The sequence below is a fragment of the Lonchura striata genome, chromosome 1 (genome assembly GCF_050655825.1).
Source record: "Lonchura striata isolate lonStrDom1 chromosome 1, ASM5065582v1, whole genome shotgun sequence".
Classification (NCBI taxonomy): Eukaryota; Metazoa; Chordata; class Aves; order Passeriformes; family Estrildidae; genus Lonchura; species Lonchura striata.
In genome coordinates this window covers 3,831,631-3,849,894 of record NC_140703.1, presented here as the reverse complement: position 1 = coordinate 3,849,894, position 18,264 = coordinate 3,831,631, and the positions used below count along the sequence as shown (strand labels likewise).

The window sequence follows — 18,264 nt, the reverse complement described above, 5'->3', positions numbered from 1 at the left end:
CACACCGTGCCTGGCTGTGCAGCTGCTGGGCACGGAGCTCTGCTGACATCCATGCCCAGAGGTGCAAGCCCAGCAGCAAGAGGCTGCTGAGGCAGCCAGAAGCTGCCAGTGACAATGCCAGTGCTTGCCAGTGCCACTGCTGCCCATGCCAGCGAAGTGAAAAGGGTGGCTGTGAGTTCAGAAGATGTGCAGTGACTCTTCTGTGTCCGTGTGGTCTCCCCATGTCCTCAGAGGGCTCCTGGCTGCTCTCCCTCCTCTGGAGCAGGAACTGCCCCGTTTCTGTCCTGGTGTCCCCCTGGGCTGTGGCTCCTCCAGCAGCAGAGGTGCCAGCTGTGGCTCAGAGCCACCTCCTGCCCCTCAGCATCCCCCGCTCCCCGCAGTGCACGAGGAAGGAGCACACCACTCGGCTTCAAAACATACAATATACTTTATTGCCTGCTAGATAATCAAAGTGAGGAGTAAACACCATAGCTGGAAAAAGCAGAAAAGGACTAGGAGAAGGAAGAGAATATCCAGTCACCAAACAAGTTATCAGGCAATAAACCATACACAATATAAATAATCTGTTTCCCAAACAACTAAATCTTTATTTTGCTAATGGCCATTATATGGTTAATTATCAGTAGTAAAATCTCTGGATTTCCTTTTCTACACAGCATTAGTAGTAAGAAATATATAAGGGACTCTGCAGAAAGCAATACAAAGGAGTTATATACACAGGCACCTTCTGTGGAGCAAGAACAGAACTTCATCTAATAAGGAAGGGCTATCTACAAACCAGAAGACCATGGTAATACAGTATTAGCTCAGACTTAGTTTAGCTGCAGCCTTTCCACAAGGTAGGCTAGCCAACTTATGTATACATATATATTTTAATATAGATATATATAGAGATTTATTATTTTAAAAATAATGTGAACTACCTGTAGTTCCTAGACTAATTTTAAAGAGGCAGTGTACCTTTCTGAAGCTTCATTTCAGGAAGTATATTAAAAATGGTATATAAAAGACTAGCAGACCAAAGCTCACATATCGAGTCCTGGTATCATCCCTCCAACTTCTTTTTCTAATGCTATAGCTGCCACCTGCATTGACAGCAATGCCTTTAGTCATCTGGATTGCTATTTATGTTGCTGTAATTGCTACCACTAAATTTACTGGATTATAGTGTTAGTAATTGTCGATTATAAATAGCAATAATGCTGCAGTACACTGTCAAAGCCTGCCACGTTATGAAGATCTAGTCTGTATGTGCATGCAGAATTTTGTTGCTTAATCTAAAAGAAGATTTCTCAGTCAAAGTGCTTCCCCTGTCAATCCCACCATGATTTCAACCACATGGCAAGGGCTCCTCTCTCCTAAGGAAGATGTGATGCCTCTCACCCCACACCAGCTTTCAGCAGCCCTTCACATGGCACCCGCTCATCTTTTTGTTTTCAGGACATAACCCTTCCCTCTCACACAGCCAGTGTCCTTAAGGCTACTAAACATGACTTATTAAAATTAAAACTGACTATTTGAGGAAATGCTTTTAACACATTTTGGTCAAATCTCCAGCTGGGCCACATGAGCCTCGTGCTCTCCACAGCAGGCAGGGAGCAGAGTGCTGCCTGCCCGAGAGCCAAGCCCAAACTGCCAGCAGGGGATGAGAAAGGGAGAGACATTTACAGGGAGCACCACAAAGGCCCAGCAAAGCCCAGGGTGCCTTTTGTGCCACCCTTTTCCTGTCTGCTCCCTGTTGGTGTCTTGGGGTCCACTCCCAAAGTGGGAGCATGCACGTGCAGGCAGAGCCCCTTCCAATGGATCTCCTAAAAACAGGGATGGAGGAGTGATGTAGGTGGCATCACTCTGCTCTCAGCCCAGCCCTCACTGCTCACATGAGGTGCCACACCACTTCTGTTCACGACACAGGTGTCACCTAACAGGCTTTCCAGAAGCCTCTTCCCAAATCAGTGCTCACACCCCGACAGCAGCTGCTCTGCCCCAGGTACCACAGCCTGCTGCCTTTCCTGCCAAACCAGGATCCTGTGTCACTCAGCATCATCCCACCTGCACAAGTGACCACTCTGCTCCCCTGCACCCCCAGCCAGGCAGAAACAGCCTCCAGTGCAAGCTCCAACATCTGGCCAAAAGCACACGCTTGGCAGAAGCCATCTGTGATACAGCACAAGACAGGTATCAAGAAAAGTGGGGCAAGAAACAGTTTTTCCCTAATAATTCTGACATTTTGATAGGGGAGCTTAAAAGTAGGTATTTGAAATAAGGATGCCCTGATGGAACAGGATGTATTTGCAGTGTGAGGGGAGGAAGGATGGTCTGTACCCAAGAGCACTCAGCCCAGCAAACACATCCTGGCTGAATTGCAGCCTCTGCATCTTTGATTACAAAACAGTAAAGACAGAAAAATCCTGATTGGGATCTCAAGTGAACCCAGAAGCAATCTGAATCAGAAGCTATCTGAGCACAGGTATCCTTTGTCACATCCAGGTACCCACAGGGAGCAGGTGGAAAGTACCACAAGAAGAGGTGCACACAAAAGCTGGGAGCTGAGCTTTTTGGCCCATGATCCAAATTCTTCTGCCTGCATCAGGAAAGCCAATGTGTAAGGACACTGCTTAAAACCCAGTCCCTTCAGTCTCTGCATCACCACAGAGCAACATTTCACCTTATTTATGCCCTTAGACTTTGCTTTGCCATTGACACTGTGCAAGCACAACACAAGAGAAATGCCTTTTTTTTTTCTGCATTTTGCTAAGAATTTTGTGCATGCAAGGGTAAGAGGATCAGAGTTATTTTTCAGTTCTGTTAGTAATTCCTCTCCAGTTCTACAGGACTCAAAGCACATGCTGATACTCAAGAGCAGGGAAAATGCAGGAAGCACGTTGTAATGCTGGGAGGAAAGAAAAAAAAGGGCAGATTTTAAGTGAGAAGCAATTACACTGTAAAATCAGGTGAATATTCATCTGTACCGGCTGCTCTTGTGTTTTTTGACTACTGAGTAACAGGATATAATTTGGAAGTCATACCCTGGTTTACTCTGGTAGATCTGCTGCAAAGTGCAACTATTTTTTGTCACTTTTGTCTCCACTGTAACTTGCTTTTGCTTATTCCAGGTAGAGTTCCCAGGGCTGAGCAGCACTGAGAAAACCATGAAGGATTAAGAGTCTATGAGAGTAGGAGAAAAAACTGTGAAACATGAAGGAAAACACTTTTCCTTCCCCAGGCATCACTAAAGACTACATTGATGGTGAAAGGAGGATGACTGGACATTATTGGTTAATTTGCAACTGAAGTGCAACCTGACAGGCATGCACCATAGTTTCACAGTTTGTGACATCAGGAGCAAAAACAGAAGTTTGTGGAGCAAAAACTCCTAGTTCTAAGCCAGGGTGATTATTGGGCTTGGGGAAAATAATTTCATCCCTCCCACAAGTTTGGTTTCCCCTTTTATAGTGCCAGTTCTTCCAATCACAAAGTTGTTGAGGAAATTGCATTTTCTAAACTGCTCCATTGCCCCTTTTTCCTTTTTAAGCCATTAAATATTTTCTCTCTCAATGCTTGGAGGACACCAATTTCTGCAGGAGGTTGTCTGTGGAGATCCTGCCCTTCAAAGCCAGTCTTTGGTCAGTACAGGGATTTCACCAAATCCTTGCCTGGGGAGTGGAAGAGATTTACTGACCCATTCCTGCTGCTTCTGCTGAGTGTGGCAAAGCCCCAGCACCAGCACAGGGACCAGGAATCCACCTGGGAGCCTCCTGGTGAAGCACAGCAGGCAGAAAAGGAAGGCACTGCCCAGCTTGAGGGATGTGCTTTGCTTCCCCAGTGGATGCCTGTTCCCAGCAATGGGTTCTCAGCGTGGTGTGACACCCTTTGAGAAGCTCCTCAATGAACTGGGGCACTGCACAGGTAACAAACAGGGGAGTGCACAGCTCTTGTAACACACTGGGACTGCTCCATCAGTGCCCTGTTCCAAAATGATTCCATTAGTCCTGCTTTGGAGCTGGAGAGGGAATTGCAGGCACAGCCATGGGTCCCTGTCCCAAAGCAGAGAGCTGGGCATGTCCTGGTCCCTGCACTGCCAACACCACTGCACTTTTGCCATGCAGCACTTTTCCCACTGCAGCTTTTCCCACATCTTGCAGGGACAGGCTGCATCAGACCCCAGGCAGGGACCTTGCTGCAAGCACAGGTGATGCCCTGCCAGCAGCATCCCACCAGAGGATGGTCAGGCTGTTTCCAAGGCAGGAGGAAGCAGGGAGAGGACATCTGTAGGCCAAGGGCAGGCTCTGGCCCCTGCTGCCTCTCCAGCCTCTTGCTGTGGCTGGCACAAACCTAAATAAATGGATTATGTTCTCCTTTGGTTTCCTCCTCGTAATATGGCTTTATTGACGGCCTTGTAGTATCTGAAAAGGGTACCAAGGAAAAAGGCTAGCGTGCTGGGTCAGTTTAGGACTAGGAATTTTTTTGGTTTGGCTTTCTGTTTTTTCACTGTCTGAATTCTGTAAAAAAAAAAAAAAAATTGAAGGCAACTACTGGATAGAAAACACAGCATGAGGAGAAAGGTCTCTTTGAACCTTTCTGATATGGCTATTAACCATCAACCTGACACACCATTAGAAGAAAGAGGTTTTTAAAGGCATGGAGGAGTCCTGTGGTGAGCAAATTTGGGCTGGGGCTCCTTGAAAATCTTGTCTTGGATTTTATCTGACCATTATTTCTTAGGCTGCATTTATAAAAACAGCTAAAATGCTCCTCTATCTAATGTCACTTGAGGTCACTGTCTTTTTCTCCTATACCCTAAAATTTTGTACTTAGGCACTGGGGGAATAAACCATCCTCAAAAAGACAGTCAAAAAACAGCATGGGAAATGGTTGATTCTCCACTATTAGAGGCTTTTAAGGACAAGTTCAACACTCACACATCCACCCATCAGGTCTGTCCTAAGTACAGCTTAACCTGCCTTGGAAAATGTCCAGCTGATGTCTCCAAGTCCCTTTTGGCCCTGTGACTCTACTCCAAGTAAATACTGCCAGGATCTCATCCTGCCACAGCCCAGGATGTATTTAATAGACATTAATTAATTAATAGACATATATTAATAGACATATATTAATTAATAGACATAATATTTAATATCCTGTCTGGCTGTTTGGTTTTCTGCCTCAGCTTGCTGTTTGTCTGAACACACACAAGCACTTCAGACATCCCAATAAGAGTCAGCTTACACTTTCCTCACACACCACCAAAACCCTGTCTACTTCTACAGTCACCCTGAAAAAAGAGAAAGGTGGGGAGCAGCAAACCAAGAGGATCATACAGAAATGTCCATCCTGACATTCAATAGCTGGCACAGAAAGCCCTCCCTCAGCCTTTTTCCATCTTGAAAAATGCTGACCTATCTTCTGACAAGTTGATAATGAACAAGAAAAACCCACACTGACAAGAACCACTGCCTCTTTTAAACACCCTTCACTGGCTCTTGCCCATGGATTGCATGTGTTGGGCATTCAAGGAGCATCTGGTTTCTAAATCTACTACAAGTAGCCCAAAGAATTATGTGGCTTACATGAAACATAACTGTGTCTTGTAAAAAAAATTAAAAAAAAAGAAAATACAAAGGTCAAGCTAGGAGCCTGGGCCATTTTAAAACAGGCACTCACAAGCATCATGACAAAGACCTTTAGGAAATACCAACACTGCTGTGATGATGATGTGCAACACTGCATTTCACATAACATGACTGCCCAAAGCTGACCTCCCACCCCCAGCTCCTCTCAGCTGGCTCATGGTGCTCAATTAATGCAGCAACATAACAGCAGTCAAAGGAGTGAAAGGAAGTGAACAAACAGCAGCAGCCACACTGGCCTGCCACGCTCCTCTAGGGATGGCAGTGGGAACCCATCTGTTCACCATTTCTGCAGTAAATAATTCCTTGAGCAACTCAGAAGCTGAAAATGCAGAATTTGATTTATGGAGGTGCTGCTCTTTCTTTATAGGCTTGTCTGCACCCCCCACCCCTATTTATAAATTTCTTTATAGGCTTGTCTGCACCCTCCACCCCTATTTATAAATTTCACATGGGTGAAAAGAACCCATCTAGGGACAGATTCAGTTGTGAAAGTCTGTGGCATCCTTCCCCAGTTCATGTTTCTGGATGAAAGCAGGGCTCAGTAACAATAACAAGAGGATAAAAAAGTCTTTACATCAGCAATTAACTCCATGTGCACAGAGCCTTGAGACAACCACCACCACAACAGTATTTCAAGGAGATGGATGAAGTGTCAGGTGCTTCCACTGCCAATCTGTGCCTGTAACAAACCTGCAGGGAACTCTCCCAACACAACCCCTGCCCTGCAAAGACAGCAAAAACAGCTTTCAAACACAAGCAGGTGAAAGAGAACAATTAAAAGTGGTATTTTACAAACTGGCAAGAGCCCTTTGGCTGTGTGAATCCCACAGGTGCCACTGGAGCTGCAGTGCCTGCATCCCCTGCATCCCTTGTCCCATCCCCACGGATGCAGTGGGGCTGCACAGTTCCTGATGGCCAGGGTGCCTCTCTGAAGGGAAAGCCATAATGCTGCATGTCTGATCCCACAGCTACCCCCAAGTGTGCCTGCTGCCTTAGGTGAGGCTGTATGAGCAAGTAACTGGAAAAGCCACTATTAGGTGTGGTTGAAGATTTCTTCCATAATTATGGAGAAAAATAAGTGTAATTGTCTGGGGGTTGTCTTTTCCTAAGCCAGAATAAAGAAAGAAATAATAAGATAATAAAGAAATTTAGAAACGTGTTGAGTTTTATTTTGGAAGTTAAGGCTTAGCATGAGCTCTTGTGAATGTTTTAGGTCCAATATGCGTGAATGGGGTTTGGTTTGGCTTAATAAAAAAAAAAGTGAGTTTAAGCCATGCACTAAAAAAGCAGGCCACCTTCCCATAAACAAAATAAACTGTTAGGAGGAGGAAATGATTTATCAGGTTTCAAAAAACTGCTGGGGAGCTGGCTCTGCACTGGTGAGCTTTCCTACAGAGCCTGGGGAGCCCAGCTTTGCTGCTCCATCCACTGTGCCTGTCTTTTTGCAGGAGCTGTGTTTGGCACACAGCCATAGCTCAGGAAAACTGTTGTTAAAATACTAATTAAAAAAACCACTGCAGGTTTTTCAGAGTTATCAGTAGCTTGGGAAGGTGTGGGGTACTGTTCATCTCACTGAAAATCTGTGGCATGTTTTGCTGCTGATGTCAACCAAGTGTTCAGCCTCTCAAAGAAAGAGAAAGGCAAGATAATTGAAAAGCAAGGTGAAAGATTTGCAAGTGAAGCTTGGTGTTCCCAACTTCTTGCAACAACATAAAGAAAACCATCCAAGGAAGAGATCTATCTCTACCAAATAGAAAGCATTTTCAGTGGGACAAAAACCCCAACCAGTTCTTTTTAAACAGCTTTTATGCTGTTTATGTCCCTTGTATCTTGATGGAAATGGATTTCCAGTGGCTGAGATTTGTGTGAGGGTGGTTTAATGCTGAATACAAATATGCACATTCCAGGCATGCCACCAATCCTCCCACAAGCACTGTCAGGTGTGACAAGCCAGCACTGCTAAGGGACTCCCATCTATGTCCCAGGCAACTCACAGTCTCTAACTCACAGAAGCTAAAAAATTCCATTTGCCACTTCATCTTGAGCCTGTTGAAATAGCTGTATTTGTGGTTTTATTTATCAAAAGTACTAAAAAATTACTCATCTTGCAAAGCACACTGAGTGGTCTAAAAGTCCAGAAATTTCTATTTAAGAATACATTTTTATCTCATCATTAAAGATGCTTTTAAATCACTGCTGGCAACCCTTGGCCTTTAACTAGAGAACCACTGTGTCGCGGTGGAACAGGAAGTATCTTTTTCTGTCTAGGTTCTTTAAATTAGTTGTAGATTAACAGAACCCATTAATATGAAGCTGCTGTTTTTATATTGACTCTTGTGTATTATGGTGTTTTCAAGATTCTCACCCATGAAACATATCATGAGCAATATCCCCATAAATTAGTTAATTAAAAAATGCAACCCTTCATCCCTAAGTGACTTTCTTGCTGGCATGGATTTCTGCATGAGAAGTAAGTAGTTACCTTCATTTTGAAAGATCCCAGAGCTCAATTAACTAAGTCCTAAATGTGGTGCACTATAAACAATTACTAGCAAAGATGTTTGGAAAAAAATTATGCACCAAGATTAAACAGTCACACAGCAAATGCTTCCCTCCATTACTTCCCAGTGTACAACTGTGCCTTGTGGCAGCCAAGCACGGTGTATTTTCTTAAGATAGCAAGAAGAATTTTCTTAATTACTGACTGAAATAATAATGAGCACTTGATATTATTTATGATGTACTTGCAGGGAAGCACTCATTAGCAACACTTACACATGTGCCAAATACATCTGTCACCTGGGAGTGAATGGGACAGTTCAGAGCTGCATCACCCCTCCAGCAGCTCACCCATTCCTTCTAACTGCAAAGTTATTCCTGCAGCCACGGAAGCAAAACAGCATCCATTCCAAGCTACAGACTTGAACTGCAATTTCTGCTTTTTTTTTTTTTCAGACCACTTGGCAAACCTTGCTCTGGAAATTGGAACCTCTTGAAGACAACGAATTGTCCATCTGCTGTGATGGTAATTTCCCTGCCACCTGTTAGAAAACACTGCTCTTCAGAACAAAAGCAAGCACAGCCTTGCTGCCACAACCTGTCAGTCTCTGTTCCACCTACTGAAACCTGGAAGCTCATGAAGGTCCAACTTCACCATCAAGTTCCAAGCTGGGTTTGTTTCACTTTGTATTACAAAAATCTAAGCACCTGCAGGCAAGCACAGATCCCACACAAAGTTGTTGAGGCACTGACAAACTTTTTGCCATCCTGGAGAGGCTTGTAGTGAAAGAATCTCTTCCTGCCAGAGCCCAGCTTCATGGCAAACACCACAGCTGGGAGTCCCAAAATCATCTCAGAATATAACAGGGAATTGTCTGTCTGTCAAGAGAGAGATGTGCAGTGAATTTACTTCAAATGACACCAGTGACTGATGCCAATGGCGTGCTGCAGGCTGCCTGAATCAGTGACATTGGTTTTTCAAACTGAAAACACGTGAACTCCAAAGCCACTACAAAAGCCATTATTATTGGACACCAAAACCAAAACTCAATATCCTAAACTATTGACAGATTGGGGCTATCTGATTTCGAAATTCTCCTTAACTCCTAAGAACAGCAGAGTGTTTAATAACCCAGGGTCCTGACCAGGTATAAAGGGAACCCACCCTTGGAAGGAAGGGAATTGGTCTGACTGAAGCCTGATGGTCTGCTCTAACTGGGAAGCCTTTGGTGGGCCATAGATGAAAGTTGTATTCCAAAGGTGTACTCCAAAAACTACTTTTGGATTGAAAGGACACCTCCCAGGACCTCAGGTTTTCTCTTTCCCACCCTTTTTGTTTTCTTAAATTGGATGTTGTTTCATGGCAACACTTGCCTTCTCTTAGTGTTCTGCCATGTCATTCTGACTCAACTGGCTTGATTTTTGAGTCTATTTCAATTAGTTCCTCTTGTTTCACAGGCTGACAAATAAGCTGAAGTGCTGCTCTATATGGAATACATGTTTTGTATTTTGTACTTCATATAGGCTGGATTTTCACCTGGATTTTCACCTGGGCTTGCAACAACAACACTGTGGGCCAGTGCAGTTCTGCTGACCATCTAATGATTCTCCAATCAGAAAACAACCAATAAAGCCTTGATGAAATTTCAAGTATATTTTAAATACAACTGTATTAGAGCTCAATTTCTTACTGTGCTGTGCCAAGAACAGTCCACAAAAAATAATTTGACACTGGATAGAAGGTAGATGTTGTATCTTACAGGTTTTATTTCAGAAAACAAAACAAACCAGAACTTTGCAGCAGAGATAGGAATGCATCTTGTATTTTGTTACAAAGTGCTAGTGTCCTACTGGAGAATCCACAGCCCCATGAGCTGGTGTAGAGCATGGCTACTGCTTGCCCAGGTATACTGTGTGTCTCACTCCATGCTGTCACATTGTAGGAAAAAAAAAAATATTTCTCTGAAAGCAGGGTTAGGTGTACATTAAAAACTCTGGGATGAACAATGAAAGGGACTCAACAGAGGCATCGAGGGGGGAACAGCAGTGTCTAGCAAAGCGTGGTGCTTGAGTTGGATGATGCCTTTCCACCCTGTGTTCTTCCAGAAGTATTAGTGGGAATTTACCTTACCTGACAATTAAGAGGCAGTGTAATGCCATGCAGTTGCAAAAAGCAACCTGAGTGAGAGCTGGGTAACAAACCAGATCTAGATGCACTGAGAATTAGCTGAATTCAGCAGCTTTTTAGTGGGAAGAACCAAATGAGAGCAGATGAGAAAAGATGGGACTTCAAGGAATGAATTTAACTGTTTTAAGGTAATTTAGTAATAAAAAAAGTAAATAGTGACTTCAAGGTCCCTGACAGGGCATCCAGTACTGATAGAACATGTATTTCTTAAAATTTTTTCCACTTTTTTTGCTCACTGAATCAGAACTTTCCTTCCCCTCTCCCATGACCTTTACATGGCCTTTAAGGCTGAAGCTTTTCCATTCCTGGTGTTTCTTTGCAGAGATGCTGACGCATACCCAGTAAAGGCAGTGCAAGATTGCATACGTTTCTTCTTTCCTGAGTAAATAGCACATAGATAAAAAAACCCTAAAGATTTCCCTTCTGCTGCTTTTGACTCAGAGACAGATCTGCTCCCATGTGAACAGCCAGTGTCTACTGGCTTCATAAGCCTGTTCTAGGATCCTCTGTGATCAAAAAATTACATGGCAATCAAGGAGGTTTCAGGCATCCAAGGACAGGAAAAAATCCCCAACAGTCTAATTTTCAAGCCCCAAGAGGGTAAAATATATGGGCAGAGCAGATTCCTGGTTTAAACAAGTTTCCAAAATAGTGGGAACCTACTACCTTTATGTTTAGGCATTGATGTCACTTGCTACTTATTTCTAAAAGAGAAACCATTCCTGAGTAAGTTCTCTTATGTCCAAAGACTGAAATCACAGCAAGGGCTGCTTCTGTGAGATAACTTCTCTTTTATCTTTGTTGACTATCAACAAGCTTCCCAATTGTGCAAAGAAGACAAAATCCACAAAAACCAAGTAGATACCTAGAAAGCTCAGAAGAAAAGGCAAACTTTTCTTCCAAAGCCTAACTGCACTGAGTCCTGGCTCTCTCTGTCCCCCAGTCTCCTGCTTCATGCAATGTAAGTCCACAGAATCCTGGGGCACCTGAATGGATCTGTGGATCTTCTAAGCAATGTCAACAGTGCTGGGCCAGGTTCAGAAGTTTTAAAAAATAAAATGGAAGCTCCCAGAATAGACACATGTAAGGAAGAACAATTGGGCAGAAGTTCTTTGCAAAATAAATGACATCTTCGCTGTGAAGCTGAGTGGATGATCTGACAGAAAACTACAGCATACAGTTCTGAGGATCCATCTCTGGGTTTTGGCATCTTCCATTTTCCAGTGAAAATGAGCTTGTTTAAATGAAAACAACCCAACAAGTTCATACTGTAGCTAAAAACAAATTCTGCACATACTGCTAACTCGGCCATATGTTGAAGTAAACAATCATTTGATGGTAAAGCAGGTGAAGTATCAAAGAAGCTCCATTTGAATAGTATTTATTTGCAATCGTTAGTTTTAAACGGGAAACTGTTTACAGGCACACGCTAGATAACCAAAATAGAATGAACATAAAGAAATCTATTTAAAGGTCCTTATCAAATATTTCAAATATTTTATTAAATATTTTATTCAGCTTCATTATCACAGTTTGATGTAGTTTAGCATGTTATACACATGACTTAACATGTGCACTTAAAAGAATCAAATTAGAGGTTTTTGAGTAAAGTATGACATTCTATAAATGTGCTTACTGACTTAACTACACACAACTAAGAAGGCAGTAGCTCTGTTATACCACTGATGGAGATGAACTATTGTAAGGCATGTTTACACCAAACTCTGGAGAGAATAAAGCTATATACTAGGTAAAAAATCAGTGGATATACATGTGAGAATAAAAGTTGAAGGATTGGGCTCCAAGAAGAAAGATCATAGTAAATCAGTTGCATTGAAACTGTCAACAGATACTGGTTATTAAAAGCAAGCACTGCTGAGAAAGGTTTTTGTAGCATCCAGGTCAGCAGGATCTGTGTTTCTTTCAGGTGTGATTTTTGAAACTCGCACCTTATGTTGTATAATGTGAAGAAAGATATAAAAATCTAGCAAGGGAAGTTGGAAAACTATCTTCTGAAAAACTTCCAAGTTGTTTTATGCACGACCACGGGAACTCTTTAGCACAGAGCACACGCTGGGGTCGCTGCACTGCGATGCGCGTACGCGTACACACGTGCAGACACGTGCATGTACGTGCCTCTTCTGCTTTTGCTGCCCTCAAAGACCCAACCCCTGACTGCAGTACTGCAGCACTGAGGGGCAAACAAGGTTTCAGCTTGGAGCTGAAAAGAGCAGACGAGCATTACATTCGGGAGCCCAGTCATTTTCCTGAACAGTTGTGGTTTTTCCAGTGGAGTACAGCGCAGGTCTGCTGGTATATGCTAAATGGCCAAGATCCAGAAACCACAATATAATTCTTTGGAAGACCTCCAGAAATGTTAAGCTATTTGCAGTAGTTTTTAAAATTCCACCTTAATGAAGGCCCTAGGTCATGATGACGTGCTGCTCCCCCAGGAACATCATGCAAGCCCAAGCTTAAATCCAAGAGCAGAGTGGTCCGTGATGGGGGCTGCCACACTGTCACAGTGCCAACCATGCTGCCCCTTAAGGAAGGAGGGTTTCCAGCCTAAGCCTGGGTGTGTTGCTGAGTGGAGATCTCATGGCAAGTCTTCCTAGAGTTCTGCCATCAAAGCAAAAGTGGGGGAACATGAAATAGGCATCCGTCTTAGAAGCTTCTTCAAAGTTGTCAATTCAGTACAGAATAGTGAGTATATACATGACTATGGTAGTACTTCAGTGAGAGGACAAACCTCACTGTGCCTTTTTCTTGGGGAATCCAGGGGAGGAGGCAAGTAACCCTTTCACAGCCTAAATATGTACTTGTTCATGGCACTCAGTGTCCTGAAGGGCCTCAGCATCCTGGCAGCTGTAGTTGACAGTTCAAAAATATGTACAAGGTAAGCAGAACGCCATGAGTGTCGCAAAACATGGCAAAGGAGCTCTACAACCTATCCAACAAGCACAGCAAACATCAGCATCTAATGGGTAACACAGGGTATACAACACCCACGTTGCACAGTTATGTTTCCTTGCAAAATCAGGACTGTGCATGTAAACTCCAGAAGTTCAGCACGAGGCTTACTCGACACCTCTGGAGACATCACAAGTCCACCACCCCTCGAGCACTGCATCTTCTGCTCTTGCATAAACTGATCTCACTGAACCAAGCAGAGCTAGTGGGCCCTGTCCTGCAACCCATATGACTGTAGCAGAGGATAAACAAAAATGCTCCAGCAACACAGTTTGGCTACCACTGTATATTCAGCTTTTATGGTGCCTGCACTATATAAATGTTGCTCTTGGAAAATAAAGCACACAGAGATATACAAATGGTATCAGTGGCAAAAAAGATTACATGATCAAGCCTGAAAGCAAATGGAAGTTAACAAAAGTAGTCTTTTGGGAGAGGTAGCCATATTAGACTCAGCATTCAAAAAAAAAGGGAGTGCACTCAAAAGGGTCAACATACATTATAATGTCTTGTAGACCCATCATCTGGCTTCCTACATCATTTTTTTGCAGAATGTACACACCCAGGCACACACACGCACGCACACACTCTCCCCCCCCGCCCCCCATATATACACATCTAAATTATTTTCTAATTCCCCTTTGTTGCCATAATGAGAATAAAGGACAGCTTTCCTTACATGCTCTTAGCTGCCCCCATGTCTATAACTTGCTTTCAGTTGGTTCAGTATCTGTACAGTAGCTAAACAGGCAGTGGAAATTAAAACTGCTTCAATTAATATCCTGTTGCAAAAGACAGCATCCAAACTATAAGGCATTCCCTTGTACTGACGTGACTTACAACTCTCTACTTGGTACAAACCACAGAATGCTCTTCAGCCTTGTGCTACTAAGGCAGCTTTCACCCAAATAATAAAGACCAACGCTGGAATTTAAACACCACAAATCCACACACTTCTACCAGTCCCTTGTTCTTGTGCCCCTTTCCAGCAACGCTTATCACTTTAATTTCAAAAGTCATGCAACAATGCTATAAAAAAGAAACCCAAACTACCAAGAAATCTCTTGCTCCTGACTTTGGGATACCGTATTAGTATAAAAGAGCATTCAGAGAGCTTAAATAAATATATTCTTTTCTGAAATCACAGCACATTCAAGGGGTAGTTACTGCCAAAAGCAGAGCATTAAGTAATCTCCATAGATGTTTTCAGAATAATTTAGTCAGAAAAGACCTGTAAGATATGAAGTTTTGATTGATTTGGTCTAATACCTGGAAAATAGTCTACTGTGGGGATAAGAATCTGCATCTCAAATGTTCTGCAGAACATATTTCCCATATTTGTATACAGTACTAGAACAATTAAGAAAACATTACAGTAATTTTCTCCCAGCTTCTCAGATCTGTAGCTTCGGCTATGACAATGTATTTTGTATGCCTCAGAACTATGAAATATCAGAGATGACTAAATAAATAAAAGCCAAGGAAAACTGGGACAGTACTGCATCTTACACTTGAGACAAGATTCCCCCCTCCCATGGATAAGTCACAGAGGACAACTACAGTAAATGCTTGTCTTTTTTTTTTTTTTCAAAGAAAGATTTATACACAGGTTCAGATCCAGAAAATAATGTGAAATGCATAAATATTGATAGCTTTAGCTAAGTTAAAATGGGTTCAGTAAAGTATGATACAACATATTCAGAATAAACAAAGCAGAAAAGCATCATATTTTGGTTTGCTTGAGATATACATAAGGTGCAACAATTTCTTCTCTAGAGGCATTTGTGGACAACGTGTTAACAGGTAACAGTGTTTGCTGGTATACTGAAGTACACACAATAGCAGTAAGATTTTCCAAAATGAAAGCAGCTGAAATTAATAAAAATTAAAACAAAACAAACAAGGAAAAAAACCCAATCCCAATACAGTAAAGATATTGGTCTGAAGTTTTTGTTGTGCTAACAGACTTTGTTACCTGAAAATACTGATACCCCTTCTAGTAGATTCAGGGAAAATTCTAGCTACTCAAATCAAGACATCACTCAGAGAACCAACAAAGGCAAATGCCTAGTGAACTATAAAGCTTTGCAGGATTTCTGCTACTCTCAGTGCCTAATCGCTTAAAAATTAAGCATATCTACAAAAAGGTTTGTAAGTATCTGAAAACAGTCATATCCAGTAAACTGACCCAACCCTACCCCCTCTCTAAGGGAAAGTCAAGGAAAAGCAGATCAAGTAAGATATTAATTAATATAGAAAAAAGTAATTTTCTGTTTCTTTTAAAAAAGGTACCATTAATATACAGAAATATCTCCAGGAACAATATTGAAATTTAAATCGAGGAAGGATGGGGTGCTTTGACAAAAATATATCTACTCTAAAGGTTTCTAGAGAAATAAGTTAGTACCATTGTCAACGTGAACGGCCTGCACTGTAACATATTTGGATTTCAGCTAATTATAAAGTGGTCCAAAACTCCAAAAGCCACCCTGCTGTGACCCACAAGTTTTAAGTCATTTAAATTTTTCCTGTCTTGTTAAAATAACTTATAAAACTTTAATAAAATCTTATTTAAAATACCACCATAGGCTGCAATGGCATTCTAGGGGCTCTTAGACATTTAGTCACCTGAATTTTTAAAAAAGCCTTTTCACGGACTCATTGGTCTGTAAATTTTGTTGTTCTTCTGTTGTTCCCTTCTTTCACCACATGCATCCTCGGTGTTGCTGTTTCAGTGACACTTCCCCAGCTATGTGCCTTTTGTCAGACCTTAAAACTCTTGTGGTACATTGTATATTGTTTCCTGACACTGAACCAGAGACTTTCACTTAACTACAACAATGAAAGGCTAAACGTAGCAAGCATTAATAGTTACTGTCCATATGGCTATTACATCAAATTAGTTACAAAATAACCTCAAAACACATTATCAATTCAGTCAAGTATAAATAAGAATGCCTGATAGAATGATGTAAACTTGCATCATTTAAAGACTTAATTCAAAGAACTTCAAACTCAATCTAATACTATCAAAAGTTCAGCCGGTATGACGAAGACTAATAGAAAATTATTGCTGGAGTCCAATTTGGTAAATTGTTGTGCTACAATGAAAAAGTAGGGAAACATCTTGTGCTATAGAAGAAGTACCCTGTTGAATTTGTAGCTTTAGATCAATTACTAGTGATCATTTTGCATCTATTGGTAGGAATCAATGCTTGGTTATACAATAGTTTAAGTCAGAATAGTGAAGGTAACAGGCCAAGTGATACACTTGGCTTGCTTTTGGGATGCATTTATGAGAGCAAAACACAAAAATTCAACACAAGCAGAGACAGAAACTGGCAGATGGATCTGTTTGGTAGTCTGAATTCAGTCAAACGCTACTCTTCAGTTGTAGTTTAACTGTATACAGCTTTCCACTTTACCAACACAAACTGTAATTGGCCCTTTATGCAAACTCTGAAGCTGATTTGGACTGTGCATAGTAACTACAACAATGCCAGTGTCTGTAAAATGTAAAAGGAATGTGTACTGGTGTACACTGTATCGAAAAGTCATGGTTTTAAGTTATTCAGAACTGTGAAATAATACTAAGGTCACTTTTGAAAAACACATTTGCAGTACTTTTTGTTTACAGGAAAGTTTCACCAAGTCACTCAAATATCTATGCAAAAATAAAGGAACCCTCCAAGGCATGAAAGACAAGTCAATTATCTGCAATATTTTCTTTTCCATACACCACACCTTTTTCTAATGCACATCATCCTGGTTATTCAAAGCTAAATTAAAAAGAAACAAACCCAAACGTAGCCTGTCAGAACTTTTCCCAGTAAACTCTACCACTCTGGTGGCAAATATAAAAGTGCAGAACATCTGGACCACGTGGCTGCCCAAACACCGCTAACAATGGTACATCTGTCCAGGCTGCCTTGAGTTCTCTGGAACAGGTTTTAAATTCATTCTACAATATAAACGTAGGCATAACCTATTAATATAAACCATCTTAGAACTTAAATCTTCATGTACAAAAATGACTAAGAATATCTAATAGTAACTAGTGCAGTGCGTCAGTGTTTTTGTTTTTGTTTTTTTTTTTTTTCTTTTTCATTTAGAATAACTAGATATTATATGAAACTAGTTGTCGTACTCTCTGGTTGGTAAAAGAGATGCTGTGTGAGCTAACAGTAAAGGCAGCCTTTTTCACACCAACCACCTGGTTACTGTTTAAAAGCCTTCAATAGAAAGCAAGCTCTGGGATCATTCCACTCCATTTCAGTTCATTAATAGACAATATCACCCTCCTACACACTGGGTTCCAATTTGAGGACCTGGCCCAAGTTGCTAACATCTGGCTTCCAGTGAATTCTGGGCCAATCAGAGCAATAAGCACTTTATTGCAGTCTCTAGTTCCATCATATGGACTGACTAGCTTCCCTTGGTAAAGACAAGGCTAGGATATTAGGTAAAGCACAATGTTTTACAATAAAGTGGAGCTTCACTGGTCAGCGCAGGAAATCAGCACTGGAGCCTGAGACATTTCATTTGGCTGTCCATCATGTGGGAGAGGTGTGGCCCTCTGACTTCTGCAAAAGAAGAAAAGAAAAGCCACCCATCAATACTTGGAGCACAGGAGGTGCAGAGGAAGCAGCAGCTGTAGGGTTTAGCACAGGGCAGCAGGGTAACTCCTCACTGCTGCAGGTGCTCACCTGGTCACACCTGCTTTCAGAGGCGTTCCTGACCAGTAACACAATATCCTGAGGACAAGCTGCATCACAATGCAAAGGCAGGAAAAATCAGATGTGATGGCATTTGGCTACACAAAGCAGAATCCACAGCGTAAGAGTGAGTTAAGAGCACACAAGTGCTGGGACTCATTTTGCAAGGGAGCTGCTGCAGCCCTCAGAAGCAGAGCATACAGCATGTGTGCCAAAAGGGAAATGCACAGACACACAGATCATGTTAGTGAGAGTCAACAGA

General features: G+C 42.0%; 2 protein-coding genes across 32 annotated transcripts in view; one reads left to right on the top strand and one right to left on the bottom strand.

Annotated features, from left to right (window-relative positions):
* Window positions 1-14,265, top strand: part of CD47 (CD47 molecule) — a 50,147-nt gene extending 35,882 nt beyond the window's left edge. For all 3 annotated transcript variants that reach the window (XM_085589433.1, XM_085589458.1, XM_085589430.1), the window contains one exon: window positions 8,586-14,265. In XM_085589433.1, the coding sequence (XP_085445559.1) occupies window positions 8,586-8,678 (93 nt within the window). In that variant the 3' untranslated portion in view covers window positions 8,679-14,265. The remainder of the gene's footprint in view (window positions 1-8,585) is intronic.
* BBX (BBX high mobility group box domain containing) overlaps window positions 409-18,264 on the bottom strand; it is a 152,095-nt gene continuing 134,239 nt past the window's right edge. For all 29 annotated transcript variants that reach the window (XM_085589187.1, XM_085589329.1, XM_085589243.1 and 26 more), the window contains one exon: window positions 409-17,870. In XM_085589187.1, coding sequence (XP_085445313.1) covers window positions 17,783-17,870 — 88 coding nt within the window. In that variant the 3' untranslated portion in view covers window positions 409-17,782. The remainder of the gene's footprint in view (window positions 17,871-18,264) is intronic.